Consider the following 26,155-nt stretch of genomic DNA (forward strand, 5'->3'; position numbering starts at 1 on the left):
CACGCTTCCGTGAAGATAAGCATTACTCATCACATTACTACTCTGAAGATAAGGGATCACAACGGATTGTATTTTTTCGTTCTCTTAGTTGTAAGCCTCTGTAACTCACTCAATATTTCAGCCAGCCTTGAGGTCCCTCTCATTGGATTTACGACGTCATGCGTCAGGTCTAATTGACAACCAGCGACTGATTTACGATATAACTGATCTCAGGGGTGGACTTGTTTCACCTACGATTTACGAACCTGTGTTGAAAAGAGCTCCTGTGTGCTTTCGCTGCGGTGTTGGTTTACGTGTCAACAACATTAAAAATGGCTAAATGGAAACTAAGTGGCTTTAGTAACCGTAGTTTTTATGATTATGACTTGTAATTTGGGGTTCGTAAGGCAGATTTTATAAGGATTTATATGAGTAATTGTGTTGGTAAAACTGGTCGTTGAACCGTGAGGTGGACGGTGGTAACTCACAGCGTGGTGAGATGTGTGAGGTGGTGCAGCGCGGCGGTGTGCACGCGGCCCAGCGGGTTAGCGCGCAGCTCCAGCCGCGCCAGGCGCCGGCACGCCTGCAGCACGCCCGCCTCCACCACCTCCACGCGGTTGCTCGCCACCGACCTGCACACACACGCACACGTACAGCACGCGTACACCACACGAACCAGCAGCTAGCGGCTCCAGGGTAGCGGCAGTAACACTTACAGGTCTTCCAGCATCGGCAGCAGGCGCACCGCCACCGGCACCGCGGTCAGCAGGTTCTCCTCCAAGCGTCTGCACAAACAAACCACTTTATGTTGAAGTACAACAGCACTGCTAGCAAAACGCTACTGTTCTAGGGTCTCAGCACACATATGGGATCGGAAAGGGATCGTCATCGTATCGCCTCGAGCCGTTCAGAATGGTTTGTATTAAACTCCCTACTGCAACGCACACTAACCGTAATAATAACGTAATCGCCTCGCCTCGGAACAGGCTCCGAACTTGAATTCCCGCGCTTACGGCTCATCGTCCCCGCGCTTACGTTTCTCCGTCCCCGCGCTTACGTCTCTCCGTACCCGAGCTCACATCTCTTCGTCCACCCTTTCCCCTTTCCCCTCCCGCGACTTGCCTGCTAAAGACGCCGCCAAGTGCTATGGCGTAAGCGTGGTGTCGCCTAGCCGTAGCCGAGTTGACGTACAGGCGCTGCTGATACGCTTTCGTTACGTGCATACAGTAGGTTGACGCCTGGTTGACAGCGAGGCGAAAGGCGTTACGGTTACGATCCCTTTCCGATCCCGTATGTGTGCTGAGACCTCTATTGTGTATTGGCCTTTATTGCGGCAGACATTTACGAGTTCAGCATTAGTTAGGGGCTTAGTGGTCGCCGCTCCACCGCCGCTCAGCGGAGCGGACATGATCGCGCCCGGTCCGCTCCGGCGATAACATACGCGGTTCACACGTCACCGCACTCACCGCACTCATCGTGCTCATCGTGTTCATCGCAGTGGGCGCACTCGCCGCGGCGCCGCTATCAGCGCGCTCGACTGGAAACTACATCAGTCACCGGCTCGAGTGCCTCTCAATAACACATGCTCATTCCAACCATTTTGGCAAAAACTTCTCCAACTATTCTGGAAGCTTTTTTTTGGGCCTTACATTTCTTATCAAGTTTGTTTTTGGGTGAATGGATAGTTCGAGTAGACTAGACATGAAATATTAAAATAAGCGTAAAAATATTGTTGGCAGTTTAAGTAAGGGTAAATCAGTTTTCCCAGTGTGGTTCCGGGACATGACGATCAGCAGTCGTATACATTACCAGTCGGAGTGTCGGAGCAACGAGACAGTTTTATGTGGGGTAATGAATAGTAATGACCGCGGCTCCGCGCTCCCTCCACGCTGTAACTTTTAAGTGTCGCTCGAAGTGTCGGTCGTCGGTCGTCGGTCGTTGGTCGCGGCGGCCCGATGATGGTTCACTAATTAAGTGCGTGACGGCGAAGTTGTGCGGAACACGTTATGTGGCGCAAGTGACGGCTTGTACTGAAGCCTCAAGTGATGAGCTTACTGCGACTAGTACTTCAAATGTTCGTATATTGTAGTGATGTAGTTGTTATACTCACAGCACTCGCAGCGCGGGCGTGTTGGTGAAGGCGCGCTCGTCGATCATCACGATGCGGTTCCGCTTCAGCACTCTGACAACAAACAACACATAACACATAGTTAGTACAGGATTATATTGTGATTCAATTAGTTACTATTAACGGTAAGAGTTCCAAAACCGCCTGTTCTTCACCGCATTGAAGACATCACGTTCCTCGTTAACATGTAAAAGACACATCTCTATCTCTATAGAAAATGAACTCTAAAGGTTAATGTCGAAGCCTCCTTATAAATTTAAAAATAAATATCTATTCTTGAATTACATAATTGAGGTGTTCGCGGAAAAACGTCATTATGAAATATTCGTACATTATAACATGACTTTAGCGATACAATGAACGCTCGGTATGTTATGTTTGTATCGTTAAGTGTGGAGGCGTGAGCGAGCTCGGCGGCGTGTGGTCTTGTGTGTTGTTGTACGTCTCCCGCGCTCTCACGCGCTCTCACGCGTCGGTGGCTCCCTGCCTCGCGCCTTCATACATTATCCTAATATTACATACGCGTCGGTTACATATTACATTACATATTATGATTTCATTCAGCAGTAACGCAGAATAATTAGACTAACATCTTCATAGAAGGGTCAAAATGAAATCAAAGGAGATTCTTGTGGAGACTGTATCGTGTCAGCCATATTGACACAGGACACTACACATTAGGATAACATAGCGCGTTATCCGCTCCGATCGTTTATCCACAGATTAAGCGCAGCCGGCTCGTCTAGTCCCTACAGTTAGCGACAATGACGACGCGACACGTGGCACGCGTAACTATCCGGAAAAGGTTTAGTTGAAAGGGGAGGTAAAACGCAGGCCCGCCCCTCACTAGCGGCTAAGTGCGCCACTCGGCGGCACTCGGCGGCACTCGGCGGCAGACGTGGCAGAAGTGGCAGGAGTGCGTTATAGGGCAGAGTTAGCCCGCTCTGATGAGGTCGGCGACGTCCCGTCCTCAACCCGCGCCCTTAACTTTACTTAAATGATCACTTAGCGCGCACTTACTATCTTAAGTGCTCGTTAACCACTAGTTACGAGCGCGACATACTTACTTCCTCCCGCGGTACGTCTCCCTACTCTCTACTACGAAGTACCGCCGCAGATTGCTTCATAGTTACAGCCCACTAGTTAAGTAGTTACGCGATCTATTTACTTATCTCACCGCGCTCTAATTACCGCGCTACATCTTATCGTAGCGAACTTTGTCTATTAATCACGACGTTAATTCCTAATACCTAGCCTACTCGGTTATATACTTATACGAAAACAAACTTCAACTTGTGTCTCAATTGGGCTAACGAGACAAATATTAGAGGCGAACATTGAACAGAGCCGGAGCAAACTGTCGAATGTGGCTCGAATTACTCTAGTTGTAAGTTGTAAATAAGTTAGCGCCGTCAAGTGCCCAAGTTTGCGAATCAACTGCGTACTAAAATGATAGTAAGTTGGTCGGAGGGCAGGGAGGCTCGACAAACGATCGGTTTATATGGCGCGGATGATCAGTCGTCGTAAATACCGTCCCCAACGTCCCCGTAGTCCCGGCGCGCTCGTAAACACGGAACAATGCGCATTACGGACAGCGACGTCGCATTATGTTAATGTGGAGCCAATAAATGAACGCAAACAAAGTGACCAACTCGACACACAGCGTCCGCGCCGCCCGCCCCGGGACACTACGGGACACTCCGGGACACTACGGGACACGCGGACACTGCTCAGTGGGACACGCGTGTAAACAACATGTTACGTAACACGACGGAGACAAACACGCCGGACAACCGCCGCAAACATATCAGCCGCACTGCTTGTTTACTGCTAACACACTAACACACTGACAATAACAGATCTGATACACGCTCCGACACACACGGGTCACGGCGCTATTGTTCTCGGCTCGCCGCTCGTGTTGAACACCTCATGTTTGGGGTTTTCTCCTAGGGGTATTCTCCGTGGAACGTGTACCCTCATATTATCTGTAACATACCCAGTAAATGGACAGGGTCGCTTTTGACGAAATGGACGACACGCATTACATGAGATCATATTAAAAGTATGTAGGTATAATGTAGCGACGTACTTATGTGAAGAAGATCCCTCACATAATTAGGCCACACATCAAATTTAGGCATCCTTTGTAGGAAGTGTCCGAGCCGTGCGGCGTATATTATAAATAAAAGCTGTATTGTGAGAATAAACGCCTACATTATGTGCTAAATTAATATTGAATGGCTCATTTAATTAGTAAGTGAGGTGCGAGCGAGTTGGCCATTAATACCCCGTGAAGCTGTGGTGCTGACGCGCGCGGCGCGGGCCTGGCCGGCGACAGGGCGCGGGGCGGGATGCGAACCCACGACCTTTCTCTCGGTCAACAACCTCAGCTTTGCGATATTTTACTGCGATCGCGTTAACCCACCACTTTCAGATAATTTTATTATTTGAACATATTCGCAGTACTCGCGACCGACGCGTATCGACAGTGGCGACTGACTCGATGTATCAATGAGTGAATAATTATACTAATATAAAACATGTCAATTGTAAAGTCGACATTAGCCTAGGAGAGGTTTGGTAGTCTCTGCACACCTCACGCAGATCAGCCGCCATCATGTTGGATTACCTACCTAGCTACCTACATTGAAAAAAATAGGCACCAAGATTTTTTGAAAATTCAACCCCACTGACTAAAACTAAACACGTCAGGCGCGGATGGGCTTGTAGGCAGTAAATGTTTAAACTGTATTCAAATAAATTCAGTTAATGAACAAACTTTAATTTGAGGCACATTGGGTTAATTTAATAAACCGCGTGAGGTCGCCTCGCGCTCAAGTTAATTAAAATGTGAACTGTTTTATAGCTGCGGAGGAGCTCTCATTAACTTCGCTACTGATTTATGATTCACACTTATCAATTAAATATAATCTGAGCTGCCTATGTTCCGTGCCTCAGAGCCGCGGAGCTGGCCGAGCTCGGTTCAAGACGTGAGAGCGCTCTGTGCTCTGATTTAAGTAAACCCACACTTCACGAACTCATTTAACAAACTTTACCAACTACTGTAACTTACTCCACCTACCGACTGCTTCACTGTGTTTCAACAGAACGGAATCTATGGAAACTCTTTCGAGCTCTTCTCAGTCGAAACATCAAGATTTCATAAACAGGTAAATTACTCATTATATTTAACACGAGCAGTCCGAAAAGTATTCAGTTGTGTTCTATTTATTGAAACAAAAGCAACTCTACATTTTTTTATGTCGGCCTTTATGAAGTATCTCTGAATTTCAACCACAATGTTTGTTACAGTGTTCTTGAGGTCGTAAACCTCAAACAAGAATGAACAAGCTATAGATATAAGTCGAGACAATCTAGAGAGAGACCTCTACTTGTTCTCGTTTACTTCCTGCAGTTGTCTAACTCGGGGACGTATGTGCTCTCAATTTCATTTATTGAAGGTTCCCAACTTGTAACGACACAAACAAGTGCAAACAAGGATAACAATGACTTGACACACAGTGTAGTGAGTGTAGCTCCCGCCGTGACCCGCCGCCCCCGGCCTCACGTCCCGCGGGACTCACCGGTAAATACAACCTAAACTTGAGCTCTAAAAGCTTTAAAAGTTTCCTACTTTTGTAATCATAATAAAGCTTTAAAATATTATGAAAACAATAGCACTTCTTGTTTTTAAGAGTTTGTTTTTTTCCCCTGAACGAACTGAATCAATACACACAGTTTGTAGCGAGGCTACAATGATTGAGTCGGTGCTAACATTATAGTATTATAAGAACACAAGTGTAGTTAGTAGAATATGTGGGGATGTGGTATTGATCGCGCGCCTGGAGCGAGTGGAGCGAGTGCAGAGTGGTGCGAGTGACCGGCGGCGGCACGGCTCGCGACACTAAGTGCAGCACAACTATCAATAGTATCAATATTGGCGCGAGACGACCCCGCACCTCATGAGCCAACTAACAAAACGCATCGTCTGGAATACTGTTTGCGACCTATGTGTCTATGTCAGGGATTCCCAACCTTTTCTTATGTACGTCAGGCTGGCCCGGCCCCATGGAATTTAATAATGAGATTGTTATCAATCCAATGTACCCGGGTATACTAATATATGTAACACCTTCATTTTCAATGTAACTCTTTTTAAAAGAAATTACGTGCACTTCTTAGTGGCCGGGCCAGCCTGACGTTTTCAGCCCGGCCACCTTGTTTCCCACTAATCTACAAAAAATACTGGCAATATTGTGCTACAGATGAAATGTACCCTATAATTTATGCATATGTAACACAAAATCGAATCCTAAAATGCAATAGCATACGAAATATTAGCGGTTGCATGTGGCCGGGCTGAAATTATTTCGTTAATATAAAACAGTAAAACTGCAACACCTACCAAAAACTAATACCAGTACATAATGAGATATAGAGATATAGAATACATGTAACGCTTTCATTTTAAATTATAATACATATTTAGAAAGAATAATCACTTGAAATTATATTTCAGCCCGGCCACCTAAAAGCGGTAATATTCCCTAAAATCTTATGCCAATTTGTACAGTAAAACCTGATACAGCTATGAAATGAAAGTTACATTCGTTTCGTTTTAGTCGTATACCTTTAAGCCTTCTGTTTGACTAGATTATCAAAATCTGAGAAACTTGCCGAAGAGTGACTATCATTTATTAACTAATTTCAGGACATTTGGTTTGTTGAGTGAAACAAAATGCGTTACTATGATATTTTTATTAATAAACTAAGTAGTATAAATCACACATAATAATTGTTGGATACATAATACCTAAACCTATATATATTTTCTCCGTTTTTGGCTTCACAACATAACCATACAAAGATAATAGTTCACAGACGCTACCACCGATTTTTAGACGGCGCCTGTGTCGCGTCCCAACCTAAGTCGTAAGATATTTTCCCCGAGTAGACAGAATAGATGCGCAAGAGCCGTGTGTTTTTTTTTTTAGTTTTTTGAATTTAAAGTTTTCAAAACTTTAAATTCAAAGTTGATGTAAAAATCATTATGAAAATCTGTGATTTTTTACCAAGGTATAATAAGTATTTAACCAAAAATTATCTTCTAATATTCTGAATGAATGAATGTTCGATGTTAAGGTAATATTGATATTACTATAATTTTTTGATAACTGTGTTATTATCAATGTGTAACCTTTTTTTACATTATTTATAATTAACAATTGTTATAGTACCTAATTAATATAAGTACAAATGTTGTCTAACTAATTTCAAAAATGATTATTAAAAAAATATGACAATTACCAATTTTGTTTCACTCAACAAACCAAATGTCCTGAAATTAGTTAATAAATGATAGTCACTCTTCGGCAAGTTTCTCAGATTTTGATAATCTAGTCAAACAGAAGGCTTAAAGGTATACGACTAAAACGAAACGAATGTAACTTTCATTTCATAGCTGTATCAGGTTTTACTGTACAAATTGGCATAAGATTTTAGGGAATATTACCGCTTTTAGGTGGCCGGGCTGAAATATAATTTCAAGTGATTATTCTTTCTAAATATGTATTATAATTTAAAATGAAAGCGTTACATGTATTCTATATCTCTATATCTCATTATGTACTGGTATTAGTTTTTGGTAGGTGTTGCAGTTTTACTGTTTTATATTAACGAAATAATTTCAGCCCGGCCACCTGCAACCGCTAATATTTCGTATGCTATTGCATTTTAGGATTCGATTTTGTGTTACATATGCATAAATTATAGGGTACATTTCATCTGTAGCACAATATTGCCAGTATTTTTTGTAGATTAGTGGGAAACAAGGTGGCCGGGCTGAAAACGTCAGGCTGGCCCGGCCACTAAGAAGTGCACGTAATTTCTTTTAAAAAGAGTTACATTGAAAATGAAGGTGTTACATATATTAGTATACCCGGGTACAATGGATTGATAACAATCTCATTATTAAATTCCATGGGGCCGGGCCAGCCTGACGTACATCTTTTCTTGGCCCGGGACCATTTTTATATTATTCTTGTTAGCAGGGACCACTATGCAAGTATATTTAAAACAAAGTGTAATAATCATCCTGAAAATTTAAAAATTTAAAATCATTCGCGGCCCATATTTTGACTTCGACGGACCACTGGTGGTCCGCGGACCATGGGTTGGGAACCACTGGTCTATATGGTACATTCTAACACGGCTTTAGTAGGAACCTATACTAGGTAAGTACAACGCGTTAGTAATGGTCACCATTTCTATATTTGTCTGATTATTATCTTTCGACTTGTTTAGTTTGTCTTCTTCGTCTAAGTGTCAAGCCCGTTGTTGAGATCTCTTTATAATCAAGACATCAGAAAGTGGTAACAATGTTCACTGTTAGAGTGTTGTTCTCGCATAACATGACAAAGAGGCAAAATGTACACTTTATCATCTGCTTGTAGCCATTTGTAACGCGAAACGAGATTGTTATTGGACTATTGGTCAGTGAACGAGAAGCCATAACGAGCGATAAATAAACATGAACGCGACGAGGCGAGGGCGCTCTCGCTCCGCGACGTCGCGTGTCGCCGGCGCGCGGCGCGGCGGCCGGGCTCGCGTGTCGCCGGCGACAACAGCCACACTCTGCCGCACCGACAGACATTGTAATGCGTCGCGCGCGCCGACATAAATCACCGCAATCGTACCATCTTATCGCCTCTGAAACGTTACAGCTCGCTTACATCCAATACTTTGCTCAGTAAAAACAAACCACATTTTTATTTGGCAAATATCTGATTCAATTCTACGGTTTGTAGACATGAAATAAAATTCAGTCCCACCTACGAGGCAGTAGGATAAATATTTGTTTACGATGAACGAGTGAGGCGCGCCCGACTTACTTCTGATACGTATGTCGAAAGGTTAGTTTAATTGCGAAATCGGTCAGCATTTTTCAATTAGAAAATTCCAAGCTACCTTAAAGTATGGGCCTGAGGAATGTTCGACTCTTGTTATATTACGTACGTACAAAAAGACCGCCTCGTTAATTAACTGAAGGATCGTTTAACTGCTTCGCGGTAACGAGGTTTTGCATGAATTCTGCGTAAGATATAAGAAAGGCGTTCGTTAATGGCACATATCGCGAGTGTCTGGTGTGAGCTCAATGTTCAACAGCGTGCTCCTGTGTCACCACTGACAGCTGATCGTGAACGTGAGAAGGGTAAGCCGCAGTCGCCTCGCACCGACTCACACCGACTCACACCGACTTGCGCCGATCAGCCGACACTCCGCGTCATGCCACTTCGTCATGTGTCAAAGGGAATGAGTCACACCAATGATTTTTGTTATGAGCATATTTAAAAACTAGGTACTTCAAGGATAAAAAATCTGTTTTTATTTTTTTCGTATCTTCAAAAATGACCGAGATATTAAACGTCAAAGTATGGCCTTCGCGCCAAACTCTGGCGAAGCGGCCGCACGGACGTGTGACGTCATCTCCCGACACTGCTATTTCGTCAGTACTTGCCGATACCTACATAGGCTCGTTGCGCTCTCGCGGTTTCGCTTTAAATAATTTGTTTTGCTTATAGAGGACAAACAAAATGGTTAGAAAATATTGTATTGTTCCTATGTGTACTAACTCCAGTGAAAAAACACCCCAAAAATTGTTTTTTTATGTACCATGTAGGTAAACTGTTTTATATTTTTGCAAAAGACACCTAATCTAAAACTTAAAGCCCGGTTCAGATACTGTCAAGCGCAAATGTTAAATAGAAGTTTATTGCCTTTTGAACACTTCCTCAAGATCAAGATGCCATATCATGTTCATACCTACCTAGCAATGAACTTCTACTAAACAGTTGATATTATTTAATGAGCAGTTCAATGACCTCACAAGCGGTGGCGAGCCGAGCGCGGCGGTTGAGTTGGCGTTGGTTTTTTGTTTTGAAAAAAGAACCCATGTTTATTAAATCTAATAATATCAAAATTAAAATGTTAGTTTAATTAAAAGTTCTCATTACACACCCAATCATATAAGACTACCTACAGAGTAGATTCATGCGTTCATATGATAGCCATCAACCTGACTAAAGTCAGAGGCAGGGGTGACAATTTTTTTTTATAATATTATTTTAAAACTCGGTTTTCCAAATTTACACTTGGTACGTACGTAACACTTATTATTTGTAATGCCAGTTGTAACAAACTTTCAATTTTATTGTTAACTACACACAAAAATATTATTAGTAGTATACGAGTTCAACTTTCTTTACCTGGGTCTAGTTGATGATTGTGTGCGTGGCGATCGAGATCGAGGATATCTTATTTTACAAAAAACACGATGATTAAATTTATAACACATACACATACTCAGACTCTTTAAATATTAAATGCAAATCACTTTTCAAATCAAAACTCCGCATCACCCGCAGTCGAACAAGCGTGTCTGTTGCGTCGTGACGTCAGCGCATAGCGCGCGAAGCAACGCAAATTTAAAAAAGCAGTGAAACTTTATAACGCTGTAACTTCGGTAATTTTGACCCGATTTTGATAAAACAAAAACTATTATTATCAGTATAAGTACACAAATAAAATGCAGTATGTTTAATAGTCATATTGTGATGTGCTGGTGTGACTCATTAGATTTTTTCGGAACATCAGGTTCGACGAACGATCCCGACTCGCGTATGTCTTTTACGTACATACATACATACATACATATGTAGGTACATACACACACGCTACACGCGATACAACACCGAATGTTACCAACTCATCGACAATCGGCTGGAGCCTCTTCAATAAATCTTCACGTTGTGCTACTATACATGTAGGTGACTTAGCAAGTTACTACCTAAACATATCTGGATAAAGTCGACGCCGTTGGTCAATATGGTTACTCAACCCATCACCATGAGTAGCATCATAGGTATATGTACTACTACAACAGATTATATTGCAACGTCAGCTAGACTCAACGAGTGCAATACTCGTCGTAGAGCCAGTTCATAACATAGCCTCATTCATTATCCATTCATATTCATGAAATTCATTCACTGTTTGTGCGTGTTGTGAGTGTTGTGTGTGACTGACGCGAGCGCGAATATGCCTATTTATTAATGGAATTCACTCATCGACGGATGTAGGTAAGTACGTAAAATTAGTTTTGCTGAAAGACAAATGGTGTTTTTTTAATGTTCATGGGTGGCACATAAATCTCCTCGTGGACGACTCCGCGGAGCGATATTTTACGGAAACGGTGGGCGCTGGGCGCGGGCGGCGGCGCGGCGGCAGCGGGCGGCGTGTTTACGTTGTTCTGTCAGTGCGCCGCTATAAATGTTTCACATTCTCTTCCAGTCACTCTATTTCTTGAAATGAGATCTCAAATAGTGGTGGTGGCGTGGGGTGAGGCGGGGCGGGCGCGGCGCGCGGCCGTTGACCCCGGGCGCTCGCCGGCCGCCGGCGCGGGCACAAAGCGAGCCCGCGTCTCTCCTCTAGCTCTAGCCTCTGCGGATACAGCATCCCTGACATATCCCTGACACCAGCATCCGCCCTCCATACACACTACTGGCAGATTTTAATGAACTACAACATCGTTATGGGACATGTACAATGTTTACGTACAATACACACTAAGATAGTTGTTGTAACTCGTAAGTGTTGCTTCAAGATTTTCAGTTGAAGACTTTTACAATGGCGTAGCGCTACACATGGATTCCGCACTGACAGGTTGATGCAATAATTAATTGATTTAACAGTAGTTCTTCAGTCCTCTACTGAACAAATCATCCACCTGCGGTACTTGACAGCGCTGTTACAAATATTAAAAAGTCCTAAAGCGCAGCTCTACATAACATACATCGGTTACTGCTGCGAAGCCTAGAGTGTCTCCATGTGTTTAATTAAATTATCATAGTGATATGTCGTGTATTGAACACAAGAAGTAAACAGAAGCAGTGGTGTAGTGAGTGTAGTGTATATGGCGGTGTCGCTGGCGGTGTCGCTGGCGGTGTCGCTGGCGGTGTCCGCACCATTCATGCATCGTGACTAATGTGTTTTTTTATCGGTGTCGGCGCCCGGGCGGGGTGTGCGGCGGCGGGCGGCCCCGGCACCCTCCCCACTCGAGGGGTGCAAGCCTTTTCGCCACCGACGCGAAAAATATAATTGCGTTAACACTTTACGCGACGCGGAGCTGCGACAATGAGCACGCTACCCGCTCTGCCCGCTGTACCCGCGCAACCACACCGCGGAGCACCACCACCGCCACGTCTACCACACCAACACAAGCCGCGAAGAACCGTCACGCTGTGCTTATTACACGCTGACTGGACGTGCATCACATAGTCTGAACTGTAGCGCGCATGACCATTGCTAACTAAGAGTAGAGACACGCAACGATTTCAAGAAGTAGCTAGCAGAGAATGACAGTACATCATTTGCATGTTTTTTACACAAACGTATATTCATTGCCGGCATTCTAAAGATAAAGGCAATGTTATTGTGTATTTAATATTGTAATATGAAACGCTTCAGTTGAACGTCAGCGATAGAGCGACTTGTCCCGACACTGTCGACAGTCCCGCGAGAACTACCCGCAGATTGTGAAATGAACTATTACACGGAACTATCATCACGCCGTCACACAACATACTGCCTTCCATGTTGTATCCAGGTTCATTTACATAATATACTTTATATAATATCCTTCCGTAAAATTATGCCGTTGTTAACTTGATATGAACGGGTGGCGATCCTTAAGTTGTACAAATATTATTCACTCAGTAGTTAACAAATGTATTATTTACTAGCTGACCCGCGCAATTTCGCTTGCGTCCAATAAGAGAGAATGGGTGAATTTTTTCTCCGTTTTTGTTACATTTTTTATTGCTACTCTGCTCCTATTGGTCTTAGCATGGTGATAGCCTTCCTCGATAAACGGGCTATCTAACACTGAAAGATTTTTTCAAATCGGACCAGTAGTTCCTAAGATTAGCGCGTTCAAACAAACAAACTCTTCAGCTTTATTATATTAGTATAGATACTATTAATAATATCAAACTGACTAACAATCCCACGCTTCAGGAATTATTAAGTGACACCAACAGATAAACGATAAGTATCAGCAGAATTCTTGACAAGGTTATAATACCGAAAACAAACATAATGAGACTGAACGAAAATAGTAGGAATATGAATGAATAGAACATTAAGAAACCTTCCCAATACATAATGTATGATAATAACATGAGTGTGATCGCTGCGATGGTGCCGCGAACAATCCGAGCCCGATACATACAATACAGGCACATAATAACCAATACAATGTATTGTGACGTCATAATACAACAATGTTTGTTATTGGCGGATGAGTGATATCGCGCAAACTTACACCGTCACATAGACATCGCGGCGTATTTATGAGCCACATAAATCTAAGAGAGCAGCCGAGTTCAAGCCTCCTCCCTCTCCCGCCCCCCTCGCGTCGCTCCCTTCGCCGTGTAGCGCGCGGACTACCCCCATCCCCGGCGCGGTGGGTCGCGGCGACGGCGTGTGACGGCGGCGGGACGATCCAACGACGTCACCAGCACGACCGTGTGCTCATCAGCGACGAGAACACTTAGCACCACGTGTGCTGTGCCGTGTGACACTCAGCGTCAGCCATGCGACCATCGTATCATACGCATCGACAGTTACTTATCAACATAACAACAGCGGTACCCACTAACCACTACCCACGTGATTACTCATCACCTGCAATTAACACGACTCTCGTTTTATGCTGAGAGCACTTAGTGCAAGCTTTTGTTTGTAAGCAGCAGAATCGATGAAGTCTAGTCTAGTCACATCATAAGTACAATTATAAAAGTTTCAACATAAAGCAACCGCACTAATCGTTTAATTAAATTGTGGAAGCTTTTAAATCTGTGTTCAAAGTAAACACAGATCGATTAACAAATTAGCGGCGCGCGAATGAAGCGGACTGAAGCGGACTGATGGCTCTGCAAACAGTAGAGTGCGACGGAATCATTTGATTCATTAAACACACTTGGAACAGATCGCACAGTTTGTACAAGTGGGAGTGGACGCTGTTGACTCAGACCGTGACAGCCGCAGGCAGCCGTGCCGCGCGCGCCTCGCCGCAGATTAACCACCGACATTATATTCAAATATTATCACCAAATTAATAAAATACACTGGTTTATTTAGAGACTGTTACCTACTAACATAATGTAAGTATTATAGCGGTTCACTGTTCAACACAGACTATTTACAAGTGTTTCAGTATGAACATCGTTAGCGAGCGTGAAGCGAGCCTCTATCAGACTAGCCTTGTATCAGATTGAGAACACTTCGCACAAACTTACGGAGCTTATAACTTCTTTATTAGTGTATCAATTTACTTGGGATTTACCATTTATCTTTACTTTACTTTACGAAGTTTTATAGAAGGACTGGATAAAGAGAATCCAATCAACAGCAGGACTTTTTAGAAAGGTTTGCATAATATCTTAGTCTACATAATATATTCAGTTTTATGTTACTTTATGCATTAAATGATTAATTAATGATCTGATAGAAAACCATATTTCATGTTAATTACTAGTATATGGTAGACAGTTAATGTAATGTATTTCTATGTAGTTGATGTTTATTGATTGTAGGAGCGTATCGGATCAGAGCGCACGTTTTATTGCCGCCGAGCGTCAGTCGCGCCGCCTTCATGCCTCCGCTGATTTACACCGCATCATTAACACACTATCTGTACCAGCTCTGTACCAGCTGTGTGTAGTTGACGTGCGTGCTTGTGTACACTGTGTACCAGCTCTCACTGTACCGTGTGTAGTGTGTGTAGTGTGTGCAGTGTGTGTAGTGTGTGTAGTGTGTGTAGTGTGTGTAGTAGGGAGTAGGCGCTAACGTCCATTAATAAGTGCGCACTAAATCAACGGAATGAGCTTTTACATGCTTCGGACGTGTATTAATAGTGATTTATTTATAACTCTTTGATGTATCGACTTTATGGAGCGCGAGCAACTACGTGTAGTGTACTCGTGTCTGCTCTGATGTATCACTAACAGAGAGAACAATGTGGTCATCAATCAAATTCAAAGCGTTATCATAAAAAGTTTTTAAAAGTCGTCTCTAGAAAAATTGTCAAGAGGAAAAGTGCGTTAGAACTACCTCTCTGTGTTTATGTGATAAACATACATCAATATAGGTACATACACATGTCTCATATTATGCGGCGTCTTATTGTCTTTGGTTCAAAGGTAATTTCTCAAAAAATTGTATTCATGAAATAAAAGGATATAAGTAATGTCAGTATGAAAGAGAACAATTCGCAGATCTGTTGTTTTATTATACAGAGTGTGTGTACTGTGTGTGAGATGTATTAACATTCGCCAGTGTTATGTGCGGCGCGCGCGGGACTCCCAGTCATCTGTACACAAATCTGAGCGACAATAATACAAACAAATACCACCACATTACGTAACATAAGAGATTTACACGAACATTCACTTTATTAATACTATGTAGTATGTAGGCAACAGATCACATGTTACCTGCTAACCTAATAGTGCTGGCTCGATCTCTATCTGAACTACGAATACAAGGACTCTGTGGCACGGGCCGGTACACAGAAGTGCATCAATACAATACGTTGTAATGTTATAGATGACTTGAGGCGGGCCTATTGACCTAGCTCTTCATTTCTTATACATTTTGCACATTGTGCGCGGTTCAAGCACCCTGTCTACCTGTAGCTGATAGTGATCAGTACCGGCAACAACGGGACATGCTTCATGTAGCGCTGTATTATCACGTGTTTCAAGAAACATTCTTAGTAGTTAGTAAAATGCTAGAGCGAGTGGAGTAATGACATCAAAATCAGTGGGTCAGTGAAAATCATTACGGTAAAGACTGAGGAGCTGCAAAAACAGTTTTGATTGAACATACATACACCACGTGCTATATGGTACGTATGAATTATATTTTTACCACGGTATGTTAGAATGACAATGTCGGTCGTCGTCGACTCCTCGCCGCAGTGTGTCGTAGTGTCGCGGCGGTGATTCGCGTTAATGACAAGCAATAAGGACGTATGTTATGTGCAAACGTAAAATTGTATTATACTCAGCAGGAATATAGCTACTGTGTCACGTAAGAGGCGACAACAACGCGTCAGTATTGTTCCACAGCAGAACAAAAGCCGCGTCCAGCCATGACACATGTACATAAGTAAGTACGACCGTGCCAATAATGATCTCACTTAACGACACTAAGTATTCACTGAATGTCGACACGTGACTCTCTAACACGACACTACAGGTTTGAGGGTAGTAGGAGGCACGCAGAAATCAAGTGCGAATATAGTACTAAATAAAAAAAGGATTAAAAAGCTTGCAGTGCGCTCGTGCGCTCGCGCCGCACCTCGTTAATGTCAATCGTACAAGTTATAAGTATGTATATGATGTAGTGTACTGAATGGAATGGATGCCTCAGCTTCCCGCGCGTGCTCGCCGCGCAACCCGTTCACCTTTGCGAGACAACGACCAGCGAGCGGCGAGACCCCAGTGTCGAGTGTCGAGTGTGCTGGCAACTGCCTTCATACCACGTACGGATATAGGTATGTATACTACACACAGTGCACACTGAACATCGCAAGTGATACATTTATTATAAGCGAGTAGGTATGTTCATGGCGTGTGTTTTTCACCATAGATCAAGTTTTTTAGGCGTCAGCTACTTATCTGTCGGCTCCACCCACACGTTTGTGCTTCTTTGATAAAATGTTATCCATTTGCGATCTCTCTTCCTATATTGTTGTAAACTATCGAGTATTGCGCTCTACTCGGTGCCTCAATATGTGAGGTATTAGAGCACTTTGAAGATTTGTTTCAAAGAAATGCTATCATATATATGTATACAAAGATTTAGCAACGACTGTCCGTCCAGGTCGAGCGGAGCGTTTCTTCCGAGTGAGATCAGATTCAGCGATAAGATTGTAGAACGAAACAAAAAATATCTTTGACGTTCTGATGTTTTAATATTTTTTACGAACAAGTTGTTTATGGAGCGTATCGAGCGTTCTAAAAATATGACATCGTTCAGTTCGCATCACATTACACAGTTACAGACATGACTTCATTTATTACATACTTACAACATGCTTACAACATAATACCTCGTTATGGAAGGATTAACATATGCACATGCACCTATGTTCACTAAAGAGCAACAGATAAATTAATTAATACTGGAAAAATATAAAACAATATTTTTATATTTTCCCAGCTGGACGTTTAACTCTACTATTTTCTCTGATATTAATTTAAATAACAAATGCAGAGAGTTTAAAACTAGTTCCATACCTCTGTGTGCTGAACAGATGATTGGTGTAGATAGTGTGTATAATGTAGGGGTGGGGTACTCACAGGGTGTGCAGCGCGGGCAGCGGCGGCAGCGCCGTGTCGCTCAGCTCACTGATCAGGTTGCCCGCCAGGTTCCTGACACACACAATGTTTATTTAAAATACGACATATAACTCCGACGTATCACACACAAACATGTATTTGTTTCGTAAGTGTAACAGTAGACATCGATCACGACAGATGCTAGATCTGATCAGAGCGCAACTTGCCGACATTTACTTTACTAATCATTACCATTACCCAGCACTGCTCTTATTATCGGTCGCCTAACAAGCCTCACGAGAACATTGACATTCACACACAATCGCGGCGCGACCCTCCGGGACCCTTCCTCTACCCGTTACGGTTAATCGTCGGTTAATTAATTAACGAACGTCGACAAGTACGCGCGCCCCCACTTACTAGTACTTACCCCGAGCGAGACTCACCTCATAGCTTATGTACCATTCATAGTTAATGTTAATGTAGCCGCCACTTTGACATTACCTACTTGTATCGAGATGTCATGTGACTGTGTGTACGCCGGTTCATTAATACTGTACGAGTCTGCGGCCGACTTATGAAACTTCCTCGTTTTAATTGACTTACTCGCTGAAATATTCATCGTGTTTCTTTGAGGTGAACACAATAATGGCTTCAATCGATCAAACGGATTAATGTGTTTGGAAATATTTAATCGTACATTTATAATAGCCGTGCCATTTATATGATCTCGTGCGACACGTCTCACTGAAAGTGGAGCAGCAGTCAGCACGCGCCGCGCCCGCCACGGACCCGACACCGCGCACACTGTGTCGACGTGTACGAGCGATACACACTAACATAACATTATTTATAGCTAAGCATTAATTACATGTCCGTCCTGACATTAATAGGCTGTTTCATTTTAGAATTTCTAGCGAATTTGACGAGAAATGCGAAATGTCTGTGAAAAGTTGATGAGATGTGAGTGATTAATACATGAGTGTGTCGGAGATCATAGCGACGGACGTGATGGAGGTGATGGAGGCGGCGCCACTCGCCAGTATAAATAGTGTGCGTAATGATCGAGCGTCGTCGAGTGCCCGCCTGGCTATAAGTGAGCCCGTCCAGCACCGTGCGTGTGTCGTGTCATGTGGCGTGGTGGGTGTAGTGGTCGGTGTAGTGGTAGTGATACTCACAGCGTCTGCAGGTGGTGCAGCGGCGCGAGCGCGTGTGTGGGCACGTCGCGCAGCAGGTTGCGCGCCAGCCGCAGCGTGCGCAGCGCGCGCACCCCGCGCAGCGCGCCGCCCTCCACCTCCGACATGAAGTTGTCCTCCGCCGACCTGCGCACACGTCACACGTCACACGTCAACACACATCAACACACGTCATATACATCATATACATCACACATTACTGCTCGCAACAAAACCATTCTCTATAAACCTAACGGCAGCGTTGTCGAATTAGTCATCGTTGTCACTTAACAGAAGCATCTATCTATATAGTCTGTAGTATTAGAAATTCTGTTCTGTTTTTTGTTATTGTTACTACCTATACTGAGTGTTCAATCATCATTTAAGCTAATGCCCGCTGTCCCCGGTCTTGAATACATTTTACATTACATTACTAGAACATAATATGCGTTGGGCGAGAAACATGTAGCCATACTAGCCACGATTAGAATTTTGGAGTTTCCTTAAGGAAAATATAAAAAGTATTAGGCGCCAACAAAAGGAAAAATCAATTCAAGAACTCATTCAGATGGTAATTAATACGAAGGTTTGCGGCACCCATGCGTCGCCGTCCTCGCCGTCCTCGCCGGCCACTCGGCTCAACTCTCGGCTGAGCTAGCGTGGCCCGCATATAACAATCATACGTCATAACATAATCAGTCAGATGCTCGTTCAATAGTTCTAAAACGGCGTGTAGATTGCCAGCCCATCTCTCGGACTCTACACTGATATTCTTGCCGTGATGTTGTTGCCGTGTTATATACATATATCATCATATACAAATTGTTTTCAAGGTTTAACAGTGGTTGCGTGAGAGCCATGAGATCACTGCAGTCGCAACAAGCGACCGGAGATTCCAGACTTTCAGTCTTTAATAGAGCAAGATATTCGTACATTGTACAGATAACTTGACGCTTAGAGAGCACTGTGAGCAGTGCGTGTAGTGCGAGTGCGAGTGCGAGTGCGAGGTGGCGGTCACTCGGCGAGGCGTTATGTAAATGGCGCGAGGCCTCCACCGCTTCCTTCCTGCCGCGCGCCGCTCGCGCCGCCGCCTGCCTCACTGACACTCAGTCCCCTGCTCCTCTGTGCTCAGTGCTCAGGCTACTCACTCAGCACAGCCATAACGCTAGAAGAATTAATATGTTTGTTTCACGCATTCACTGATCCTTGGTTTCATTAATATCCAAAGTAAATTGTCTTACAAGGAAATAACTACAACAATCCTGTTGTTGCAAGTCCTGTTGAATATGAAAGTGATGCAGCAGGACAATGTGATCGCGACGTTGATAATCTCCAGCTGTTAACATTGATATATGGCATCAGCTCCCACGCGGGGCGCCGCGCGTCGCTCGCGCTACATTAATTAGCCATGTTTACAATCTCAATGACAATGTTTGCCTTATATTGTTATTTATGAATGTCTTTCTTTTGCTGTTTCCTGTCCCCTCGTACCTTCTAACATTATCTGATGTGACATTTTGGGATCTGTATATCACACAGTGCAGTACTTTACAGCGGCTTTGTGTTTGCTGTTTGCAGTATCATAACTCACATTTTAAATACGATTACAGGATTATAGTAGGCTCGTATTACTTGATTGTGATATGATGTGTCTCCGGAGCGCGGGACCCTCGTGTGGTGAGCAGTCGTGCGTCGTGCACGAGACGGATCGAGCTCTCCTTTGTGCATTTACATAATAATAGGAGGCGAGGGCGCGCGAGCCGACGCCGACCGAGCGCCGCTCATACATCAACTTGGAACAGCTCGTAACAAATACCCACGATACCCACCATACAACCACTTAGTTATGTTCCATCATCGTGCATTCAGTTAGCGGAACTAGTTTTTCTTTCATAGGTAGAAGGACGCAAGGATAGCTGAGCGATATATGTATTCAGTTAGAGTCACAGCCAGGTACATATTCGTTCGCGTCGGCGCCGGTGTATCAGCACATTCAGCACATATGTACATATGTACATGACGTGTGTCAGTATGTGTATCATTGTGCACATTTTCCTCGTCGTATCGTGGAATTAGTATGTGGCGGGCGCGGCGACGGCGGCCTCCTCGCGCGCCCTGACGCAGCCGCGCGCTGACCACCTCATGTATCTAAATGTGCATTTTAGTTCAATTCACCACTCTATTGTTTGCACATAATAATGTGTTACTGCGACATGGAAACAAACATCTCTTCATTTACTTGTGTTTAACGGCCGATAACTTAATCAACTACAAGATGGGCAGACTTTTATCGTGCTCTGCGAATACGAGCGAAACGTTCATAAACGTCGATCAACCTATGAGATGTAACAAACTTGTTTACTTCACCGACTGTTTATAGAGCAGGCGAGTGAACGACTCACCGCTACTAGCCATCAATCATGTAACTATTAAAAGACTGTAATTACAGAAATAATTAATCAATGACTCGCTGACATGTTTGTGCGGAAAGCGGAAAGAGCACAAGTAACATTAATTGAATTGATCGACATGACGCCATTTTTTTGATGTCGGCACGCGGTTCAATCACTTCCATCAGCGAGCACTTTCTCCACGGAGCACCCCCCCCCCAGCGTGCCCCCCGCGCACCCCGCACGCCCCGCGCCGCCGGCGACAATTATCTGCTTACTTACTTGTGTAATGGTGTTTATAAACGAGCGCATTACCTGTCTTATATTTCACTAAACAATTAGCTCCGAGGACTCCACAGTGGCCTGCTCTATCTGTACGAGCACAAGAAAGCACGCATATTGTGATGTCGGAGGCAGAGTCAATTCCAGCATTATTGACAAAAACATCGTTTTTGTGCCTCATGATTGATAACTATTTGATAGCCACAATGATGATACGTATCCGTAGACATGATCCGTATTTGACAGCACGCTCATTTCTGAGATAAACGTGCGTCGATACACAACGACGTCGCCCAGTAAGTGGAGGCGAGTAAGGCGACACTCTGATGAAGGATAAATCAAATGCGTGTCAGCGCATCGCCCGCGGCTCCCGAGCTGATGTCATGTTTGCAAAACTCGTCCTAGCGCCGCTAGCGCGAGCCGCGGCGGCGTGTGAAAGCTCGGCGCGCGCGGTTCGCACGCCGCCGCCGCCGCCCGCGCCGCCGTCATCACGGTGCGCTGATCAGTGTTTCGCAAATGATCACATTACTTCACACGAGCACTCGTAGGAGCCACACGTCACCACACGCAGCGCACTCACCACACTCAGCGCACTCGGCGCCAGCACGCTGCGGTGACGCTTGTTTTAGTATGCATCACGAGGGATGGTGAGCGCGCGGCGACCTCCCGCCTTCTCACAATACTGCGTGGATCTACTTTTAAACAACTTTACACATTCTAATTACCTACCTTTACCAAATACCACATTCCTCTACGGAAGGTTAGTTTAGAATATGGTTTGTATTGAATTTCTCACTAAATCCGGTGTAAGAGCTATTAGCTTTATTTGACAAAATTGAATTACACTCCTTAATTGCACGTTTGGCGCAGTGGTTTAAGCGGTCACCTCGCCGCAACAACCGTTGCGCCGCGTGTGGTGGGTTCGAATCCCACCCGGGACAAATCTTTGTGTGATGAGCACGAGTATTTGTTCTGAGCCTGGATGTCAATTTATCTATATAAGTATGTATTTAGAAGTATATAAGTATGTTTATCAGTTATTTGGTTACCATAGTACAAGCTCTGCTTAGTTTGGAATCAAATGACCGTGTGTGAGTTGTCCAATGATATTTAGGATATTTATTTATTTAAATGTACGGGACAACGGGAGGGCCCTAATACTTCCCCGAAACCTAGCGTGATGTTAGGCTCAAAGCTCTGGATATAAAATATATTAATTCTAAGAAAACATCCGCAACTCTCTGAAAAAGGTGTGTGAATTGATTGCCAGTTATTATAAAATAACGTTCGGTGAAGCGCTTGAGCGATGGAGCGGTGGAGGCTCCCGGCGAGCGGCGCGTGTTCGTTTGATTAAGTCCATGTTCAAGCCGCCGCCGCCTACACGTACTACACGTACAACATCAACGCTCCGCCGTCTCTCCATCACCAGATTAGATTACGCTCGTAGTCGCCCATCGAGCTCTACATCTGGCCCCATAATCGTTCACGCACTTTCTATTAAAAGTAAGCGATACACCTCATCGTATCGACTTCATTATTGCCGACATGATACAGGAGCCGTTCACTGTTCACTCACGTCCAATGTTTGTGCCGACCAAGTTACTTGCATCGAGATTGCAGCCAAAGTACCTACAGTAGCAGGTCTACTGCGAGTGAGCCAGGCTGTGGGGAAGAATGCTGTGTGTGCGATATGTAAATGTAATAGTTGATAGTAGTGGAGCCGCCGGCCGCTGCCGATGCAACGGATCGATACGCGCCGCGACACACGCCTCAGAGCCTCACCGCGACGACACCACGCCGCGCCACACCACGCTCGCTCTCTATTACATTGACATGCACACACTGCACACTATCCAAACTAAGATCAGCATCAGTCATCACCAACAAAACATTAACCTATTAATTTTAAATCTTAAAAGCAATTAGAAGTACTTTCTAGACTTTACACAAAATGTAAGCCGAGAAAGAAAATAGTCGTGCTGCTAACTGAGACAGCAAACGGTGGAAATCTACCTACCTATCAATAAGTGCATTACTGATAAGATGTGTAGTGTATCTGTTACTGTAAAACCCCGAACTGCGGTAAATCCTAAGATTTGCCGGTCAAACCTAAGATTTATTTAGTTCGAAATAAAAGAATTGTTCGGACTTTTACCATTGATAGTTGGTAAATCTTAAGTTTTACCGGAAAATCTTAGGATTTACCACAGTTCGGGCTTTTACAGTAACATATCGACCAGAGCAGTAAGAAGCGCGGCGAAGTGTAGACCAGAGCACCCGCGGACTGACGTTTGTCTACCGATACAACGGCTAGAATATGTAGTGTGTTCGGTGTGTCGCGATCCTCCGGTGATGTTGTTTACCATCACTCAGCCGGCGGCGGCGGAGAGGGAGCACGTGAAATATGGCGGCGTATACACACGTTGCTAGTTCTTTTGTGAATGTTCCTTGTTATTTATGGTGAAGGCTGGCGGGCTGGGGAGACGGCGAATTAATTTGAGCACTGTGATATATGGACGACGTTCACCCCGTCGGCGTCGCCGCCGCCGCCACGCGTCCGCCACGCGCCACCCGTCTCACCGGGCGCTGCGCGATTCACGGTGCTTATCAATACAGTACTAATTCTTGTGAGGCTAGTTAATACACAGATAATATTCGGGAATTATTCTAGCACTCAGAATGATATAGGTACCTAACATTCCTAGAGTATGTAAACGCGTGGCGTGCGACTTGCGGTTCTAAGCGCAAGCAGTCATCCCGTCGCACGCCACACACGCGGAACAGGCAGGCACTCGTGGGGTTTTAGTGGTGTATGCCCGCCCTTCTGGCGGGAGAGTCCCACATAACCCTGCGCTCCACCCAGGGCGCATGGTTGCCTAACGCATTTCCCCACGAAAAAAAAACCGTACTGGACACGTGTAAAGCATTTCCTCACGTATAAAAAAGTTATGTTACACTCAAAAATCTGTGTTGAGCTGATGATCTAGTGACCACTATCGAGCATCGTGGCACCCGTCTTCCAATTCACATAATACAATACAATAAAATATATATTTATAATGCCGGTGCGAGTAGTCAGATGAACCTCAAACATTGTCAAGAGACGAGCTAAATTTGTTAGAGATAAGTAAGCATTTTGTATTCGTGTATGTATGTGTGCCGGCCACCGACGCGACGGTTGTACGCGACCCGTCTGTGGCGAGCGACCAGCCCGGCGCGCGCCGCTCCCGGGAGGGGACGACACTCGTTTGCTTCACAATTGAGGACAGTCTCGAGACATTACTTCGTATCACTGCTGTTTCTCTTTTACAGCGAAATACCTAAATAATATATCTAAACCTAGTTGTAATTATTATTTCTATTGCTAGATTAGATAAGTAACATTAGCTGACGGGAAGAAACAGACTCCTTGGGATTCTTGGGACCCCAGACATTATGTGCATTTATGAAGCTACAAATAAATTCTATAAATTCTGCGATTACTCATTTTTCTTTATTTGTTCTGAGTTTTTACTGTGAATATTCGATTTTTTTGGCATCGCGATGTTTATAAAAATCGTTTTTAGTTACTATCATATTATTTTAAGCTGAAAAAAATTCTGAGCATCCAATTCACGAGAAAAACATATCTAGTAAGGTGGGCACAATTTACATACGTTTATTGTATTTCCAGTGTGAGAGTGTGCAGGCGAGTGGTGTGTGTGTGCGTGTGTGTGTGTGTGCGTTACTCACAGGAAGTGCAGGTGGTGCAGGTCCTGCAGCGCGTGCGCGGGCAGGCGGCGCAGCGCGCAGCGGTCCAGCCACAGGCGCGCCAGCGCCGCGCCGCTCAGCGCGCCGCCCGACACCGACTCCAGCCGGTTCATGGACAGGTTCCTGCCACAACACCACCGCGCTCACTCCTCACGTCTCATCACATACTACCACACTACCACACTACTAGTACGTCACTACACTACGAGCCTTATGCCTTCTAGTACTGCACACACACGTCCTACACAATTCCCCGGTATCGTGGACGCGGAACTCTGTGAACTTTGTATCACAGTTGTTCGATTAACAAAGTTGTTCGATCGAAGCGGATGCCGCGACCAAACATATTACGACCAGCTGTTAACTAATAATATTTAATCATTATATTATTCCAAGCAGGACTTTAGATTTTTGATTGGGCGTGTAAGTCCACGTGATGGGGACGTGTAGTCCGGTGTAGTGTAGGTAATGTGTGACGTGCGAGCGGTGAGTAGTGACCACGCCGCTGACTGACGGCGCTCGTACCTGTCGCAGCCACTCCATCATCACTCGACCATCACTCGCGCGGTAGAAACAGAGCCGTCACATAAAAACGTTACAATTATACACACATATAATAATATTATGTTTACACGAAAGTCATTGGCGGCCGGATGTTAGCATTTTACGACCACTCTGCATGTATTTTATACAATTTTAATACCGACTGTGACTTCATTTAAAAGCTTGCGGCCGCCAAAAACGCAATCTCACACAGTTTGTTCGCATATTTTGAAGAGCTCTTTAGATTATTAGGTACGTTATTAATAGAATAAATAAAACTAACTGAACTGAAACTAGGGCTCTGTGAAAGCTCTCCGTGTGTCGGGCTCAATGTGGTTAGTCGCGGTTCCATGTACAGCCACTCAATCTCACCACACATGCTCCACGTGGCGCTCTCTACTTCACTCCACTTCAGCGCAGAAGCAACGAACTAACGACTCAAGTGTTGTGATGTCTTTACCTTATTCGATGCGTGTATTACAATCAACTATTAGTATTAGA

At 44.3% G+C, this 26,155-nt stretch overlaps 1 protein-coding gene across 2 annotated transcripts in view; it reads right to left on the bottom strand.

The window, feature by feature from the left end:
* Positions 1–26,155, bottom strand: part of rk (G-protein coupled receptor rickets) — a 51,352-nt gene that overhangs the window by 15,167 nt on the left and 10,030 nt on the right. The window contains exons 3-8 of one of the 2 annotated variants that reach the window (XM_076126316.1): positions 25,094–25,234; positions 18,693–18,836; positions 17,536–17,607; positions 2,090–2,161; positions 696–764; positions 468–611 (exon numbers count right to left, since the gene is read on the bottom strand). In XM_076126316.1, coding sequence (XP_075982431.1) covers positions 468–611; positions 696–764; positions 2,090–2,161; positions 17,536–17,607; positions 18,693–18,836; positions 25,094–25,234 — 642 coding nt within the window. The remainder of the gene's footprint in view (positions 1–467; positions 612–695; positions 765–2,089; positions 2,162–17,535; positions 17,608–18,692; positions 18,837–25,093; positions 25,235–26,155) is intronic. The other variant, XM_076126317.1, reaches the window with a different exon arrangement.

This window comes from Anticarsia gemmatalis, chromosome 18 (assembly GCF_050436995.1).
Source record: "Anticarsia gemmatalis isolate Benzon Research Colony breed Stoneville strain chromosome 18, ilAntGemm2 primary, whole genome shotgun sequence".
Classification (NCBI taxonomy): domain Eukaryota; kingdom Metazoa; phylum Arthropoda; class Insecta; order Lepidoptera; family Erebidae; genus Anticarsia; species Anticarsia gemmatalis.